This window comes from Agelaius tricolor, unplaced genomic scaffold, assembly GCF_023055355.1.
Source record: "Agelaius tricolor isolate 1412-34295 unplaced genomic scaffold, bAgeTri1.0.p SCAF_5, whole genome shotgun sequence".
Taxonomy (NCBI): domain Eukaryota; kingdom Metazoa; phylum Chordata; class Aves; order Passeriformes; family Icteridae; genus Agelaius; species Agelaius tricolor.
The window spans coordinates 39303348-39320715 of NW_027269265.1; the positions used below are offsets into that span (position 1 = coordinate 39303348).

At 38.9% G+C, this 17368-nt stretch overlaps 1 protein-coding gene across 1 annotated transcript in view; it reads left to right on the forward strand.

Annotated features, from left to right (window-relative positions):
• Positions 1-17368, forward strand: part of CSTPP1 (centriolar satellite-associated tubulin polyglutamylase complex regulator 1) — an 80549-nt gene that overhangs the window by 20686 nt on the left and 42495 nt on the right. The window contains exon 3 of the mRNA XM_071427488.1: positions 5010-5140. Within this exon, the coding sequence (XP_071283589.1) occupies positions 5010-5140 (131 nt within the window). The remainder of the gene's footprint in view (positions 1-5009; positions 5141-17368) is intronic.

The window sequence follows — 17368 nt, forward strand, 5'->3', positions numbered from 1 at the left end:
AAAAGCACTTGAAACAATGGCTTTGAATTGAGGAATGCTCATAGTCCTACACTACTTTCCAAGGGGGATAGCTAAAAAAGCAGTCCAGTGATTCATCTGAATATTGCAAATATTGTAGTACTCTTAACCCAAGAGGTGAAGAATAAAATGATCTTAAATTACATTCATACAGCAATAATCTAATCACTACAATAGTGATTTTTTTTTTTTTTACCCAGTTATGCCTCCAGTTTTAAGTGTTCCCTCTCAGGGTTCCTTTACGCAAGGTAAACCTCACTTTACTATCTCACAGCATAGCCTTGGGCTAAGTGCAGTTGGTTATTTGGGGATGCTTTATTGTTGTGGATGAGTTATTTAACAATAGAAATTGCCTGTTTTGTAAAGCCTTTTGTATTTCAGTATTTTCTATTGCTAGAGCTAGTTATTTGTTACCCATTGTAGCATAGTCTCTAATCCTAATACTCCTGGTTATCCCTACTTACTGTGCTTTAGTTCACACAGTGAAACAGTCTTGGAGCTCTGGGTTCCTTTCAGATGGGGCTCAACTGGAAGATGTGTTCCTTCTGCAAATGAGCATTCAGTTAATGGGACTAGATTGAAGTAGTCCAGGGCATGTGTCAAGAAAAACAAATCCTGGGATGCCCATGATGTTGACATCAAATCCTCCGCACTGTTTTTCTCTACAGACCTTTCAGTCAGTCTAAACATAGCCTCTGACAGCAACTTTGCATTTGAGACTACCTTATTTTTGCTTGAGACACTCAACTCTGTTTTAATGACTTAGACACTTGTGTAGCTGGCAAGAGAAGGGTGTGTGTGGGGGTGTGCGTGTAAGTGGTTTATGCTCAAGAAGCCTTCAAAATTTTTTCTTCATCATACTCTTGATAGAAGGTGTGAGCAGTAATGCTGTCAATTAAGGAAATATAGTCATTGTTCCTTGTTTTCCATTTGGTAGAGGAGGGGTCCTGTGAACTTGTTCAGCTCTTTGCATGGTAACCAAAGGTGGCACCTGCTAGGGGGACAGCAGGGTCCTGGCAAGCTCTTCCATCCTTCTTGAGAACTTGGGACTCTGCATTGTGCGTATTTGGCTTTGCCTGAGTTCAGCAGGCAGAGGCTAACTGCTGTAATGGGTTTCAATTGAGATGTTACCATAGCATCCTGGGACTTTTACAATCTATTTAGAAGTCCAAAGGTTTGAAAAGAGTGCTTGAAAGTTTCTGGACTCTGGCAGGTTGCCGAAAAGTAAATGCACAAAAGACAAAGCCTTATGAAAGCTGCTCTGTTTAGAGAAGCAGCACCTGAGTGCTAGGATTCCCAGCACAGCCATTTTTGAGAGCTGGGGCTGTTTTATCACAGTCTCCTCCCAAATCTTTTTTCTTCCCCTCACGTGTATGTCCCATCCCACAAGATTAGCCTGGGTGTGCTGCCAGATGCAGCCCTCTCCGCAGTGGTGGTGGAGGAGACTGTTCTGGGGCTTGGCTGCTCTGGGGCACAGAAAGGAAAGGAGTGAGAAAGCATCCAGAAGCCCCTACTGTAAGAATTTCTTTAGATATCCCCATCAGCTGAGAACCTTGCTTTATTCTTCTCTCATCTTTCTTCAGAATTTTCTCACCAGTGAATGGAAAAAGCTGTTTTGTTAACAGAGTATCCAGTTGCCTAACAATTCTTGTGTGAAATATGAGTGCTCACAGTAAACTGGTGTTAACTAATGAACATTCAATTCAATTTGTAGCCTTGGTTTCAGCAAGACAAATAAAATCACATCATTAATAACTGTTGTTACTCTTCTAATTTTCCTACTCTATTTACTGGTAGAGGACTGAAGCAAGCATTAGGTTTGCAATAGGAGGCTTGGAGACTAACACAGTTGTTGAAAGCTTTCTTCTAGAAGGAATCTCTTGCAGATGGCTACACTTTAAATGCCTGAAAGAGGAAAAAGAGCAATTAACCAGAGAAGTGAAAAATTGTTTTCCCTGCTTCTGGATCCCAAACCCATTTCTAAGTGATTGAGGACAAAGTAAAAACTTGTTGAGGTACCCTGGTTTTTTCCTAAGTCTTTATTCTTCAAATGTGCTGAAAAGCTCTGGCCACTTAACTTTGCTAACAGTATGAGCTGTTCACTGAGAGGAGGACAGATAGAGGGAAGACTGAGCAATCCTAAGGGAAGAATCTCAGCAGCTGTTCAACTTGCTGAGAATGATTGAGCTTAATGGTTAAGTTTGTTCCTTTATTGTTGATACCTTGCTTAAGCCATTCCTCTGACTGCAGCTTATTTAATTTCTGTATTCAAAAGATATTGGGAAAAACATCTGTTTGCATGTATAAAAATCAAGATAAGGTGTTGGTCATACGCCCTACCTACTGTTGGAATACATGTAACAACATAGGGTTGTCATAATTTTTCTTTCTTCTAGAAATGTTTACCTGTAAGATTGCCACATTAATGGTACCTTCATCTCTGAGTGGCTGTTAAAAAAAAGGTGGCCAAGTTATTTTGGTACTGGCCATCTACCCATGATCTAGGAATTTCAACATATATAGTTTATTCAAAATATATAGTGTTCCTGTCCCTTGTAGTGATCTTTACCCTATCTGAGAATAGATTTGTCATTGGGCTGCTTGCTGGATAGCTCCACCATGGGCTGGTTCCTCTGAGCTGAACTTTTACTACTTATAAAAAGGAATGTAAGTAGTAGGGTGTCTGAAATGTAACATCTTAACTGGGATAAAATTCTGACTCCCAGGCTTGCAATCTTGAGCTTTTGGGGGAAAATCCTTCCATTGTATAGTTAAACAAAATCCTCCTTTACTCAACTAGCTGGAGGCACTTGGCTGTCAGCACGACCAGGTGTGCTGAAGTTCCAGCATATCCACCCACTCTTTTAACTAAGTAAGCAACAAATGATATCATACCCTTCTGCTTGGTAGGTTTAAAGCCACCCCATGCTGAAAAAGTGAGTGACTAGAGTTTTTGCTTATTAGAAATACGGAGTAATATAGTAGGGCTGTCTCCTGTGAATGAATAGTATGTTGGCTTCATGTCTGGACCTTTCCATTACAATTGTGCCAGGATCTGCTTCCAAAATTTGCATGTTCTGTAGATGTTCTGAGCAGCATAATTTGGTGCATTTGATTGTATCATTGTGCCTTCATTTTCTTTCTCTTCCAAAATGCCTCCCTTATGTGTGTTATCTTTCTGAAAGCTGCCTTCTTCTGTTACACCAACTTTCTTCTTTTTCATCTGTATCATTCTTTTCTCCATCAGTCTTTCATCAGTGAAACAATGCAGATCAGAAATGAAAGAAGTCATACAGGCTGTGGTTTGGGATGAGAAGATCTGAAATTCCATTTCCAGCTTTGTCACAGGCATCTTGTGGGACTTTTTGCAAGTTACTTTACCTTACTCTGAACTTGTTCACTCTAAGGCAGTGAGTGACAGCACTTTGTAATGAATACTCTTTGCTTGCAATGATAGTCATGTAATTTTGGCGTATTTTGATCCAGCACATGATTTATTTATTTACTTTAATCTCTTGGGACGATGGTTGTGCTTTACTTTGCATGAATAAGGTTTCATAAATATGAAATACTGTATGTGTCCATGATATTTACAGGAAGAATATTCCTGACTCCAGGATTCAAATGTCATGAGTATTTCTTAATCATAAGGCGATTGTACTTATTTTATTTACATTTCCTTTTGGGTAGGGGGGCTAGAAACTATGTTCTGTACTACCTTTCAACACATGACAACAGATTCTGTTTGCTCACATATGTTTGAGGATATTAAAAATGAGAAATGGCGATTCCTTTTGTAAAAACTGAATGGCTTCTCTCCACACACACACCCACACCCAGTTGTTACATGACTCAAATTTTGGTCAAGTCTGTGTGGAATAATTCTCTTTCAAATGTGAGACCCTTTTCTGTATTATGAAGGATAAAGTGATTTAAAGTCTTTATATTAAAAGAGGTGATTTAAAATTGCAGACTGAGAGGGTTCACACTGACCACCAGATTTTGTCTGTTTCGGAGATGCTACCTATGGAGAGGATCTGCTGTGATGAAAGTAAACTTGAATCTTTTCATTAATTCTCATCTATGAGGGAGAGTTAAGCTGCTGTCCCAAGTGAATGTTTTAATGATCTCTCTGGAGTGTTTCGAAGCTTTGTTCCACTTGCATGATGCCAAGTGAAATGCACAAAATCTATCTTTGAGGCAACCCTGTCATTATACCTTTTGGTATATAATGTTTGTATTTGCATTTCTTTTGTTCTTGTATGTTGAGATTTACCATGCCCAAAGGAGAACCTCTTGCACTTCAGAGAAACCTTTGTAAGACAAATGTTTGCTATAAGTTAGCCTAAAATGCTTACAACTCATATTTTAGAAATTTATACTAAGATACAAAAACATGAGTGTCGAATTGAAGATTCATCATAATGACCAACTACTTTTTTCAAAATGCATTAGTGCAAATGGTTGTTTAGTGGTGTATCAATCAGCTTTTCATCACAACTGCAGTAAGTTTTATACAGTAAATTTTATCCAGTAGTCAATTTTCAGTAACCTAGAAATGATACCTTGAGGCTTCTCTTAAAGAGGATTTTTTTGTGGCTTTAAAGAAAACTGTAATATAAACAGCAGTGAAGTTCAAAGGTACTAAAAGAAAGGGCATCTTCTGGTCAAATAAACAACAGTTACTCTTGGCAAGCCATTTTCCAATGGATTGTTTTCAAATAAGTGGGTCTTGGACACTCTAAAGAATCCTTGCTGGGATTCTTTAGAATCAATTTCACTTTCACAAACCTCTAATTCCTATAATTAAATTTCAATGTGTGGTTTTTGCAAATAGTCTTCTCTCTAGAGAACAGATGGGTATAAACTTTGGAGATTTGGTTTCACAAAATGTAATGGCCAGTGGTTTTCTTGCTGCTGTTCTAGTTGTTCCCAGAATATTCATCTTGGTTCAGCTTTCTAACATTCTTGTTTTGACTTTCTGTCCACAGTTTTAACAGCGTGCGGCAAGGAACACACATCTTGTTCCGTGAGTTCAGCTTTGTCCAAGCCACCCCTCACAACAGGGCCTCTTTTCTTCGGACCTTCTGGAGGTGTTTCCGAACTGTGGGGAAAAATGGAGGCAAGTATTCCAGCATCTGCTGCTGTCCTGTTACCCTGACATGAAAATCGTTAGCCAGGCTATTCATGCACTACAAATACTGACCCTTCACATTGCATTCTAATATCCTAACATTGTTAATGGGAAGAGAACTTCTCATTTCCCTGTGAAATGGTTAAAAATGGCCCCAGAATATAGCAGTGTAGAAGCACCTTGTTGCCAGTGCTACTTCTGTAACAGAACAGTGCGTCAAGCAACAATAGATCAGAGGGAGGATATTGTGGGCCTGTGCATTGAGATAGATAGGAAAAAAATGTGCTGGAGGTTAGTGGCTGGGACCCAGAGAAGGTTAGAATATTGGGTGTGGAGAATGAGGGAAGGGGGTGCTGAGATTCTCAGCCAGCTAGGTTCCTGAGTGCTTTCATTAGGAGCCTGCAGGAGGCTGGGTTCAGTGGTGTGGGGCAGTTAGCACTGCCACCTGAGCTGTGCCTGAATAGTCCTGCCATAGCTAGGTGATGCTGCAGAATCCTGATGGCTGTGGAAGAGGAACCACTGACAACTGTGTGACCTCTTCCCCAACCCTATCCACAAGGAAAAAGCTCCAGTGCCAAAACAAATGCTCGGCACTGTGCTATCATGCCTAGCTATTCTTATATTACACTTGGTATATTAGGTATTACAGAACTGGCCAGAGTTCAAAATAAACTCTTGTAACTACATGCAACTAAAATTATGTTTTGTTTTACTTTTTAATTTGGTATTTTAAGCAAATACACTGAAAGTTGCTGTACAAATATGAATGTTGGTGTTTGTTTTTTTTTACTATAATCCTCATTTCTTTCAGGCTATTCAGACTCATTTCTTCTTGCAGGAAAGACTAGAACCATCTCTTAAATATAGATAAAACCTTGCCTTCTGGCTAAGCTTTGCAACACTTCTGCTTTTGATGAACAGAGCTTGCCAGACCATGAATAAAGACTTTTTGACGTGTGCCATCTAGATCTTTGGCAATTAAGCAATCACAGTTAAACATGACAAAATCTGCAGTAAGCTGCTGAAGTAACTGACTATGCTATCTGTAACACCTTCCTCCCACTGAGAGGTACTTTGTTATGTTATAAATAATTTACTTCAGGTATTTTAAAGATTTGAGCTAAATTATATGATACTAATTTAACAGTATGCAGTAAGGCCATACCTGTTTTGAGATCAGGTCATAGCCAGGAAAAAAAAAAGTAGATTCCTAGACATATTTCTATGGGGAAGTTAGAGATAACAGTGAAGAAGTCATCCAGCAGAACTGCAGCTGTTTGTGGTAAACCATATTGAAAAATTGAGAAGAAGCTCTCTGATGCAAAGTATCCACTGCAGTACTTTCAGTGCAAGTTTTCATCAGGCTTCATTTATCCAGCACCAACCTCAGCCAGATGAAGGGCACCTGGATTTGTTGAAAAGAATGGACAAGTTTTAGCTTCATAGTATCTCCTTTAAATTTTAGTAGTTTTATGTGAGTATGGAAAAGGCCATAGAAGAAAGTACCAAGGTACTTTGAAGAGAAAGGGTAATAAGCACAGGAACAAAAGCTCAGCTGGATGTTGCTAAGCTCTGGTTGTGGCCTAAAAGGAGTTCAGTGTGTATTTTTCTAACTTTGAAGTCCACTAGCTTCACTTTTTAGTCTGGGTAAATATGACATGTTTAGCTGTATATTTATACATCTACATACATTTTCTTTTTACACTAACCAGAGACAGAAATGCATCACTTCGGATAAATTACTGTCAATATTTTCTTCCACTTAGTCCAATTTCTATGGTTCTCTAGTCATAATTATAGACTAGAACCTCAATATTTTTTATTTCAGTTTTACTTGCTATGGAATTTTTTTTTGCTATACCTGTGTGTAGAGGAACTCATAACATTCATGGCCACTTAAGAATTAAACTCATTTACTGAGAAGCCGAACCTGTGCAATGTGATGGGTGAAATATGGTCATTACCATACTTAGGCATAGAGTAGACCTACATGTTTTTTCTTAGCTGTGTTTGCATGGGAAACCTGTGCTGAAGCAGACTCCTGGGAGGACCTGTGGACCCACAGAGAGAGGAGCACATGCTGGAGCAGCTTTGCTGGCAGGACTTGTGACTCCACGGGGGACTCAAGCTGGGTCCAGTGCATTCCTGCAGGACTGTGCTCCATGAAAGGGACCTACTCTGAGCAGTTTGTGATGAGCTGCAGCCCTTGGGAGGGTATTATGCTGCAGAAGTTTGTGGAGGAGTGTCTGTGGAATGTCATATTGGAGCTGGGGAAGAGAGCAAGGAGATAGAAATGGCAGAGACAATGTGTGACAAACTTCCTGGTCTCCCTGTGTCACTTTGGGGAGGGAATGTAGTAAAGAAATCAGGAGTGAGGTTGAGCCCAGAAGGAAGAGAGGGCTGAGTGGAAAGTTTAAGATTTGGTTTTATTTCTCACTATCCTACTCTGATTTCATTGGTAATAAATTCAATTTCATTTCCCCAAGTCGAATCTGTTTTGCCTGTGATAGTACCTGGTCAGTGATCTCTCCCTGTCCTACTCTGCCTTCATGAGCATTTAATTATATTTTCTCTTGGTTGTCCAGTTGAGGGGGGGAGAGTGACAGAACAGTTTTGGTGGGCACCTGGTCAGGGTCAAACCACCATAAGGAGGTAAGTAAGTTATGCAGTCCTGGTAAGAAATTCTTCTTATGGTTATATACTATGCAACAGAGCATAGGACAAACAACCTGCTGTTTCTGAAATTAGTAGCAATATAGCTTGGGCTAACATAGGAATGTTGCTTTTGAGACCTGACCTAGAATTTCTGCATTCGATGCCCTGTGTGAGGTGTATGAAGTGTTATTTATCAAACGGCCACTTTATGTCAATGGAATTTCTGTGTGCAGAAAAGGATGAAAATATACCCTTTGTTTTCTACAGCATGATTCTTATCTGCCCCAGTTTTCTCTCTGGGTTTGTTTCTCAGCAGGAATTGCTCCATTCTTTGTCATTGATTTATGTCTCTGAAGAACTATGAAAGCATCTTTTGTCTTCCTTTGCCAGAAGTAGTACATTCACTAACTTCCATGTCTTCTAGGTTGTTCTTGGTTTTATTTATTCCTTTATCATAAAAGTGTTTACTGCTGTTTCCCCCTCTCTCAATTACTTTACATTTCATTCCAGATTTGAATTTCATGTTTTAGGAGTGGGTGGTGGCTTTTTCTTAATTTTCTCCATCTGTGGAGGGTATCCTTGATAAACGACATAAATACCAACCCTATGAGGATGTAAGTCCACCTAATAAATAACTTACATCAAAGCTTGTACCCTGGCTGGAGGGAAGCAAGAGAGAATATTAAAGATGTAAGATGATGGAATTTTGTGAGCTTATACAAACTCACAAAACTCCCATATTTTCACTTCTGAGTGTGTAATTGTGATTTTAGAAAAGTAGACAATATTGCACAAATAAATTAAGTGATTGCTTAATCTGGCTGGTAGCTGTTCCTCCTTGATGCAGGGAAATTTACTCCTTTGTCTGTCAGTCTTGACCATGGCTTGACTTGGAATGTGCATGTCATTCACCCAAGCAGATGCGCCTAGCCATGAGTTCTCAAATGTCCAATAATAGAGAAATCTGTCTGAACACAAGCAGTGCTTAAATGTAACAATCTGTGTGTGTGCAGAACCATGTATACAGTAACTGAAATGCACTAACATTACTGTTTCTCTTGGGAAATTGCTGTAGATGTTACTTTTCTACTTAATTCCTTATCCTTTTGAATTACTGGGAAATAGCTCTTCATGGAGAAATATAGCATATTTTATGTTATTTTTGTTATGTTAGCTCTGTTACTTGATAGGTTGGGGTTACCTTGACTTTTTAAAGTCCTTTTGTTTGGAGGCTACATTTATTTTTATTTTTGTCTCTGAATAGTAAGGGTAATTTACTAGCTTCAATAAATGTGATGGTTACACTTCAAAAAGTAAAGAAAAATTTGTTGGTTGGGGGGATTGTTTGTTTGTTTGTTTTTTCTTAAGAGGATTTCTTTTTGGTGATATGCTGGATCCATTTTACAGGATTTTCCAGTGGGTTTAGAAGCTTAGTAAGATGCAGAGTTTTATTTTCAAGTATGCATAAGCATATCTGGGATTCCATGCATTGGGAATGTGATACCAGGACTAGAAGGAAACAGATGAATGTGATCCAGTAACAAGAAACTGAGGTTTCCTGGTGAAAAATACATCACAGAATTTCTTGTGATAGAATCATAGAATATCCTGAGTTGGAAGGGACCCATCATGATCACTGAATCCAGTTCCTGGCCCTGCACAGGACAACCCCAAGAATGACACCATGTGCCTGAAAGCATTTTTCAGATGCTTCTTGAACAGAAGCCTCTTGCTTCTGTCAGACTGTTGCTCTTACTGCTTCCCTGGGGAGCCTGTTCCAGTGCCCAACCACCCTTTGGGTGAAGAACCCTTTTCCTAACATCCAGCCTAAGTCTCCTCTGACTCAGTTGCATGTCTTCCTCATGTCTTCCTTGAGTCTTGTCCCTGGTCACAAGAGAGAAGAGATCAGTGCTTGCCCCTCTCCTTCCCCTTGTGAGGATGCTGAAGACTACAATGATGTTTCCCCTCAGTGTCTTCTTTAGGCTGAACAGAGCAAGTGATCTCAGCCCTTTCTCATATGACTTTCCCTCCAGACCCTTCACCATCGTTGTAGCCCTTCTTTGAACAATCTATAGTAGTTTAATGCCTTTCTTATATTGTGGCACCCAAAACTGCCCCCAGCACTTGAGCTGAGGCTGCCTCAGTGCAGAGCAAAGTGGGACAATGCCTTCCCTTGCCCGGCTGGTGCTGCTGGGCCTGATGCTCCCCTGGACAGGGTTGGCCTTCCTGTCTGCCAGGGCACTGCTGACTCATAATCCACTTTCTGTCAACCAGGACCCCTATGTCCCTTTCCTGTGGCACTGCCCTCCAGCCTCTTCCCCAGTCTGTCCACATATCCAGGGTTGCCCCATCCCAGGTGCAGAATCCAGTGCTTGCCCTTGTTAAATTTCATATGGTTGGTGAATGCCCAGACCTCTGATTTGTTGGGGTCTCTCTGCAGGGCCTTTCTGCCCTTGAGAAAAGGGATTTGCCCAGTTTAGTGTCATTGACAAACTTACTTAGTATTCCTTTGAGTCCCACATCTCGGTCATTTATGAAGATGTTGAGAACTGGGCATAGGATGAAGCCCTGTGGAACTCCACTAGTGAGAGGTCACCAGTGAGTCTGTTACCCCATTCACTATAACCCTTTGTGCCCTCCTTTAACTTGTACCAATAATACACAACACTCACAGAGGTGGTTAGAGGACAGTTTGTGTTTGTTGAAGCATAATGATCAGTTAGCAACAGATTTCTCCCAGAGGAAGGCAGAATGGCCAGAAGTCTTGTTTTCCCTCTGCTTGTGCTTAAATTGACCTCTTGGAATCTATCTGACCTGCTCTTTTGAATTGTCTGTTCCTCAGGACTCTTTAATTAAAACTGTGCTTTCTCAGTTTAAACGGCCCCTGCAGAGTTCTGCTGTGAAGCCTCATAAGGTCAACATATGCCTCTCCCAACCCCCATGGCTTTCATGTCTTGTTGGTTCTCTGTTTTTAATTAAAAAGAAAGATTTTTCCTTAAATGCTTTCCAGCCAATTAGAGAAATTTTGCACTGAGAAACTTGTTCCAGGCCTGATGTACTGAGAAGTGAACAGAAAGCTCAGTCAGAACCATTGGCACTTCTTTTCTAGAGCCCCAGCTTTCTTTGGTGCTTTTCAACAGCTTTTCTCTTTTTTCTTTCTTTGCACCTCCCCCGCCTCCCAATTTAGAACTGCTTCCAGCAAAAATAGCTGTTGTTTGATACCTTAGATTTAGCACTGAAATGTAAAACTGCTGCAGAAAGTATGTTAGACTATATTGCCTGAGAATCCTTTTTGCAGACACTTGCCTCCCCTTCAGACAAAAGGTACATTTACTGTTCATATTGAAATAAAATCTTATAAAATGACCAGGTTTCTTTCACATTCATCACATGGTGTGATGGCTACCTCTTTGCTTCTGCACACTTGAATTAGGAAATTGGAAGCCTAGCTGTCTCTGGAGCTTGTGGAAAGGGAGGTTGACCACAACCAAGCACACAAGCTATGTCATGAAATGAGAAGAGTGGTAAGCCTCTATGACTAATTCTACTTCAGTTTGCCAGGAAGGCTAGATTCCTTACAAACATTAAAGAAATGTCTTATCTATATTATTCATGTAACTTTGAGATGGAAAAGAGCTAAATGGACCACTGTTCTCCCAGCTCAGTTTTGAAATATGCTATTTTAATGCATTTCTGCTGACAAGATTACTTTCCTGAGGTTACAAAATCCCTTCCTTTGCTAGTGTCATTCTAATGCTTCCATATGTTATTCTTTATATTAAATTACTCTGCCTTTTTTTTACTCCCACCTTTGTAAGCTTTTTGACTATCTTCATTTTTAGCTTAGCCAATCTCTGCTAAGTGGAATGTTTAGAACAATACGGTGATGATCACAGTAAATATCAGAATCTTTTTTCCTTTCCTTTTTGTTACTAAAACGAAATCAGATTTTTATACCATGTTATTGTAGGAAATCTTTTATGAATCAGTGAAGTCTTACAGCATGCCCCAAGGATAAGTTAGCTGTGTTTTCTGGAAATTCATTCTGCAGTGAAATAGCCTTGGCTGAAATGATTGATTTCTAACTTTACTCATGTCATCGTTCCTTCGTGCTACGGTTACAGCTGTTGCTATTTATGATTTATCAATGTAACTCTGCCTCATGACTCTGGAGTATCATGAAAAAGGATTTCTGTCGCTGGGGAGAAATAGGTGGAAGATTACATTTTAGAGATGGTGAGATATATCTACAAGGCATTGTAGGTTAAAATGTCTGCATTACATAGATCTATGTGCATTGCATTGCAGTAATCATTTGTAGAAGTGGGTCAGTGATGGAGTCTTCAGCTAGTCTCTCCCTGAATTCAGTTCATGCCATTCTGTCAAGGCAGTTTGTGAAATTAAATGTAGTACACTGAAAATCCTTCTTGTCTAATCTGGTTTGGGTTTATTTTTCGCCCCAGTATTATATTTCCTTTTCAGCTGTCTCTGAGCATACACCAGCTCTTCTTAATATTCAAGTGCTTTTTTTCAATTTAATATTCCAGATGTGTATCTCTATAGATTGTTTTTGAAACCAGTAAATGTTTCTGTTTGTTTTCTAATGTTTTCTGGCTATTTTGTGTCTTTTGACACTTCTTCACTGGTTGTGTCATTGGCAAATTAAATTAATATGTTCTTTACTTTTTGTCCCAGTTGAGCAAAACATTTAAATAAGCAGTGATCATTGTTGCATTCTGCTAAGCAATTATCCAAAATTCAACTGGTAATTATTATTACTATTTGCTTTGCAGTCTTCTGGCAAGTTTCCCATCCCTATGACAGCATTCCTATTCAAACCAACTGAAATAGATTTTTTTAATTAAGACTTTTTTAGGTTCCAATGTAGTCTTGAAGAGTTAGTAGTTACAAATTGTGGGGAAGTTCCCTGAAACAAAACTGGTTCTAGATTGTTTGACCTGGCCTGGGATTCTGAATGCTCCATGTTTCTTATATTAAATAAACTTGGTCTACCTCTTCTGTCACTTGTGACACGTCTTGAAAGATGATCGACACATTTCATATGCATAAGCGATCATCTAATAGAATGTCTATGAAGCCTTAGTTTCATTAATTAGTATGTTTTATGATATTTTCTGATCTACTCTTCAGCAGCAGAGATGCTGCAAGGGAGAGGTAGAGAAAGTAGGTGAAAATCTTGTTTTGTCTCAATTCCTTATACTGTGACTTTCTGCAAAGAGGTTTTATGAGAAGGGTCTCCGTGAAGCCCACATGTGCTTTCAGCACAATGTTGGCTCTTAGTCTGCCCTGAGAGGTGAAAGTACCTAAACTGAGGAATGCATTATCTTCATCCCTTCTCTGTAAGCCCTAAAGCATACTTCTGCCCATGCTGTTGGCTTCAAGTGCATGTCTGTGCTGTGTAATGCAATGTCTACATAGACAACTAAGCTTGGGGTTTGTGTTTCCATATGGTACAATTCAGCACTATCTCAAAATACTAGCTTGGGACCTGGATGTTGCAGAGCTATATTGCTCTGACAGCAGCCTGAGCCTAGTTGATCTGTCTCAGCAGATCAGTGGACATAAGGGGACTGTTGTGATGGTGTGTCTGCGCTCATTTCTGTGGAATAAACTCTAGCATCTCTGTGTTGAGCTGCTGTGAGCACTGTAGCTGCAATCTGAGGAAGAAGACTGTGGATGGGGAATGTGTATTCAGCATGAACAGAAGAGTAAGGACTCTCCTTCACACATGTAATTAAGTCTTTGACATAGCCTTGGTACTAGGAGTTATCATTTTAACTGGAGAAATAAGTATGTTTTTGTCTAGCTGCACAAAAAATCTCTGAACAAATAATTTTTGTCATTTATCATCCCAGATTCTTCTTCAGCTTTTCTCTCTCATGGTCTTATTATTTATCGTTTCCATCACTACACATTCACTTCCTAGCTTTCCTAAATTAACTCAGCAGATTTATATAGTGTGCTCCTGATTCTACAATATGTATCTCATTCATTGGATTCAGACCTGATGTATATCTAGAAGTTTTTTTCTGTTTGTTCATTGGGAATTTGCACAACTACAATTTCTAGCCCCCTGTTCTTCCACTTAATCTATTAGTTATGCTCACAAAAGCTTTATATTCAGTTCTTGTGATAAAATAAGCTTGAGAATGCCATTAATTTCTTTTGAGGTATTGATTTTCCCCTGTGTTGTTAAAAAGACTGACTGAACTTCTGTTTCTATAACTATATTACTGAACTCTTCCAGTAAGCCTTTTCTTGTTAGGCAAGATAATTTGATCCTAGAAACTTTAAACATATCAAGAAGTCTCTACTTTGCAATTTATTTTGAGGCCTTGGTTCCATTCAGTATGTCCATGTTTGACTAAAGTGTAATGTTGAATTAAGTACAGAAATTCTTGGATCCTTTTAAAGTTGCCTTACCTCAGTCAACATCTTGAAGTCTGGTTTAAATCAGTATGATCAGGTATAAAGTTGTTGTATATGATGCAAAGGATTGTTGGCTTACTCTTTGTTATGCCTCTTTCAAGGATCCTAGATGAGTATCAGTAGAAGTGATCTGCATGCATGATTAGTACTTTGATATGCTACTACTGTGAAATGGGGATAAGGTATTACTACGGAAAACCTGTAATCTGCAAATGAGCTATGAAATGTAGTCAGTAATATTTATAAGTTAAGCTTGATCCATTCTGAATTTGTCACAGGACATGACTGTGGTAATGTACAGTCTGTGATATCTTCCTTCATAAGCTGATCTGAGGGTGATTTGCTTTCTGTGATCCTACTAAGCATGAATCTCATAACCTCTGTTGGAAAAATGGAGCTTTCTTTATCTTGGATTAAGAGATACTTAAATATCCATCACTTCTTGACCCCTTTTTCTCTTAGAGCATATCCCATAGGATTCTTCCAAAGAGATCTCTGCAGTGATTAAAGTATGCTCTCCTGAAATCCAGGGCTGTGGTCCTTCTAATTGCCAGGTAGATACATTCCTGAAACTTTTATAAAATGGTTTTTCAGGTATAAAGAAAAACACCTTAGAAATGCTTCAGGCACAGGAGAAGCTTTCACAGAAGTTCACACTTTTCTAGACTGCAATGTCAGTTAGCCAAACCCCAAAAATCCATAGGATAAAAGCTTTGCTAATTCTGGTGCTCACATAGATACTTGTCAAATCCTGTCTTCTCTGAGGTTTTCCTGCATTAAGATTCAGACCCAGAAATAGTTAAAATTTATATCAGCTAATTTAATGAATTTGTACAGATTCTCCAGTAGAACTTGGGTAATATTTGTAATGCAGTAACCTGGTGTTTCTCAGTAGAAGAAGCCATAGCATCAAGGGGGGCTGCAGAGTACATGACGTACACAGTAAACCTAAAGGAAGCTAAACATTTGAGAAGAATTTTTTTTTCTCTTTGGAAAAGCAAGTGTGTGAGATTCCAAAGTGTTACTAGTGTTCATAGAGGGTAGGGAGAGATGGCAGAAAAGGCAATATTGTCCTGAATAGAATTTTAACTCTTCCCCTTTAGTTCCTTTGTGTTGTAGGACAAACTCGTTGAGAACTATCTTCATCCCTTTGTCTAGTCAGCTCTTTACCTGTCCATTTTTTTATTATTTATCTCTGTTTTGATCGATCATCTGTTTGTAGAATATTTGTTTCCTTCCAGCTATGGTATCTGCTTATCTGTTACCACTTTTCTCTCTACTCTTTCTGCTGGAGTTAAGGTATTACATATTCCAAGTGCTCATCTAGTCTTCATTCAAATTGCCCTTACATAATTTCCAGAATAACTTAAACATTTTCTGAAAAGAAGTCAAACTGTCTGTTCTTTTTGCATGAGTTATCTTTGCATCACTATCTGATATCAGAAACAAAGCTTTTTCTTCATTTCTTCTTTCTCATCCCCATTCCCCATGCTGCTGTTAGGTATTTCTTCATTCTGCTGGCAGAGGCAGAAGGATAGGTGTGCTGTGAAAAGTTACAATGCAAATACTAGTTAACATGATTAGGATAACCAGCAGTTAATATTGCAGCTTACTCCTGAAAGAATTTATTTTTTTCTGTCTACTTTGATTGGAAACTTTTCTTATCAAACCCTTGAAATGACTGAGCAAGTGTAATTGTCCTTAAGGTGCTGAGAATTGTCCTTAAAGCTGAGAAGTGTTTCATGGCTTTCTTCTGTGATGGACAGGACCTCAAATGTGATGTCTTAATTTCAGAATGATGATTATTGATAAAACTTTTCTGTGCCTACTCTCTAAGGATCTCCAGGTATTTTTCAGACATTAAGGATTGAAGCTTCCCAAAATTTTTGACAATATTATTTTCATTTAACAGTTCCAGAAAGTGAGACAGGGAAATGAAGTAATTAGCTGAAGTTCCCATAGTCAGAGTTCAAGATGTTTTGCCTTTTGATATATTACTCCAATTTTATATACTAAAGTTATATTTTTTACAGATACAGGATTGCTTTACTGTGAAATAAGTAGGAGAACACACATATGTTAGTATGAAGCAACATTGTCTACATAAATTGTAAGAATCTGTTGGTTTTTTTTTTTAATGTTTTGAGTGTACTCATCTTACTCAGAATGGTGGATCACTGTGCATGAGCTGTGTGGGATGATGCAGGATGTATTTGTAGTTGTTTTCAAGTTTGATGTTACAGCCCCCTTTGCTACATGCTTTTCTCAACAGAGTCTTTAGAGCAAGATAGAAATCAGTTGAATTAACATATGTCATCAAGTTCATCATCTCTGTTGTAGAACCACATGCTCAGTATTATTCTCCTGACAATTCTTTGCTCTTCAGGAGGGGAAGGTTATTTCTTGTGTGTGCAATACCTGTCTGAAAGTGTGTACCCTGTCTGAAAGTGTCTTGGCTCATAAGCAGTCTGGTGCTTAGCTGGTAACTGTATCACTTAGAAAGCCAGTCTTGGTGTACAGAGAAGTTGCTGGCTTCTAAAGTAAAATTGGCAAGAGATTATCCCTTTATCCCTTTTGAAGATGCTCAAAATAGAAACTACTTTATATGCTGAAGTATATTCTTTATTCATCTTCCCTTATTGTAAATTCAGACTCTTTTCATTTTATACAGAGGTTGCAGTCTTTTGTTGTTTTTGCTTAGCTTCAAAGTACTAGCTAGTAGAGTCTTGTTCAAGCATGTTGTTCTTCAAGGGACCGACCACCTTATAAAATAGCAGACAGTTCTTTCACGTTAGGTCCAGTCTACTAGGCAAGTTGCATACAATGTCTAGTGAAAGATTTCTTAAACATATCTGTTCTGTGAAGGGCCATCTTCTGAGTTCTTTCATTTAAAGAGTAAAAGAACGAAGCTTAGAACCTGATCTCGCTATGTCATGTCTTGCTATTTTTCTGGAAAAACAGGCTTAAAAGCTGAACTCTGGGTCTCAAACCCAGCAAAGTGGGATTTTGGCATTTGCTCTCAAGAGGCTGCTCCATGGGAAAGTTGAGTCTGTGCATGGTGTAGCTAATGCCAAAACTAAAGAATACCTGCTGAAGCATGTCCCTTTTTTG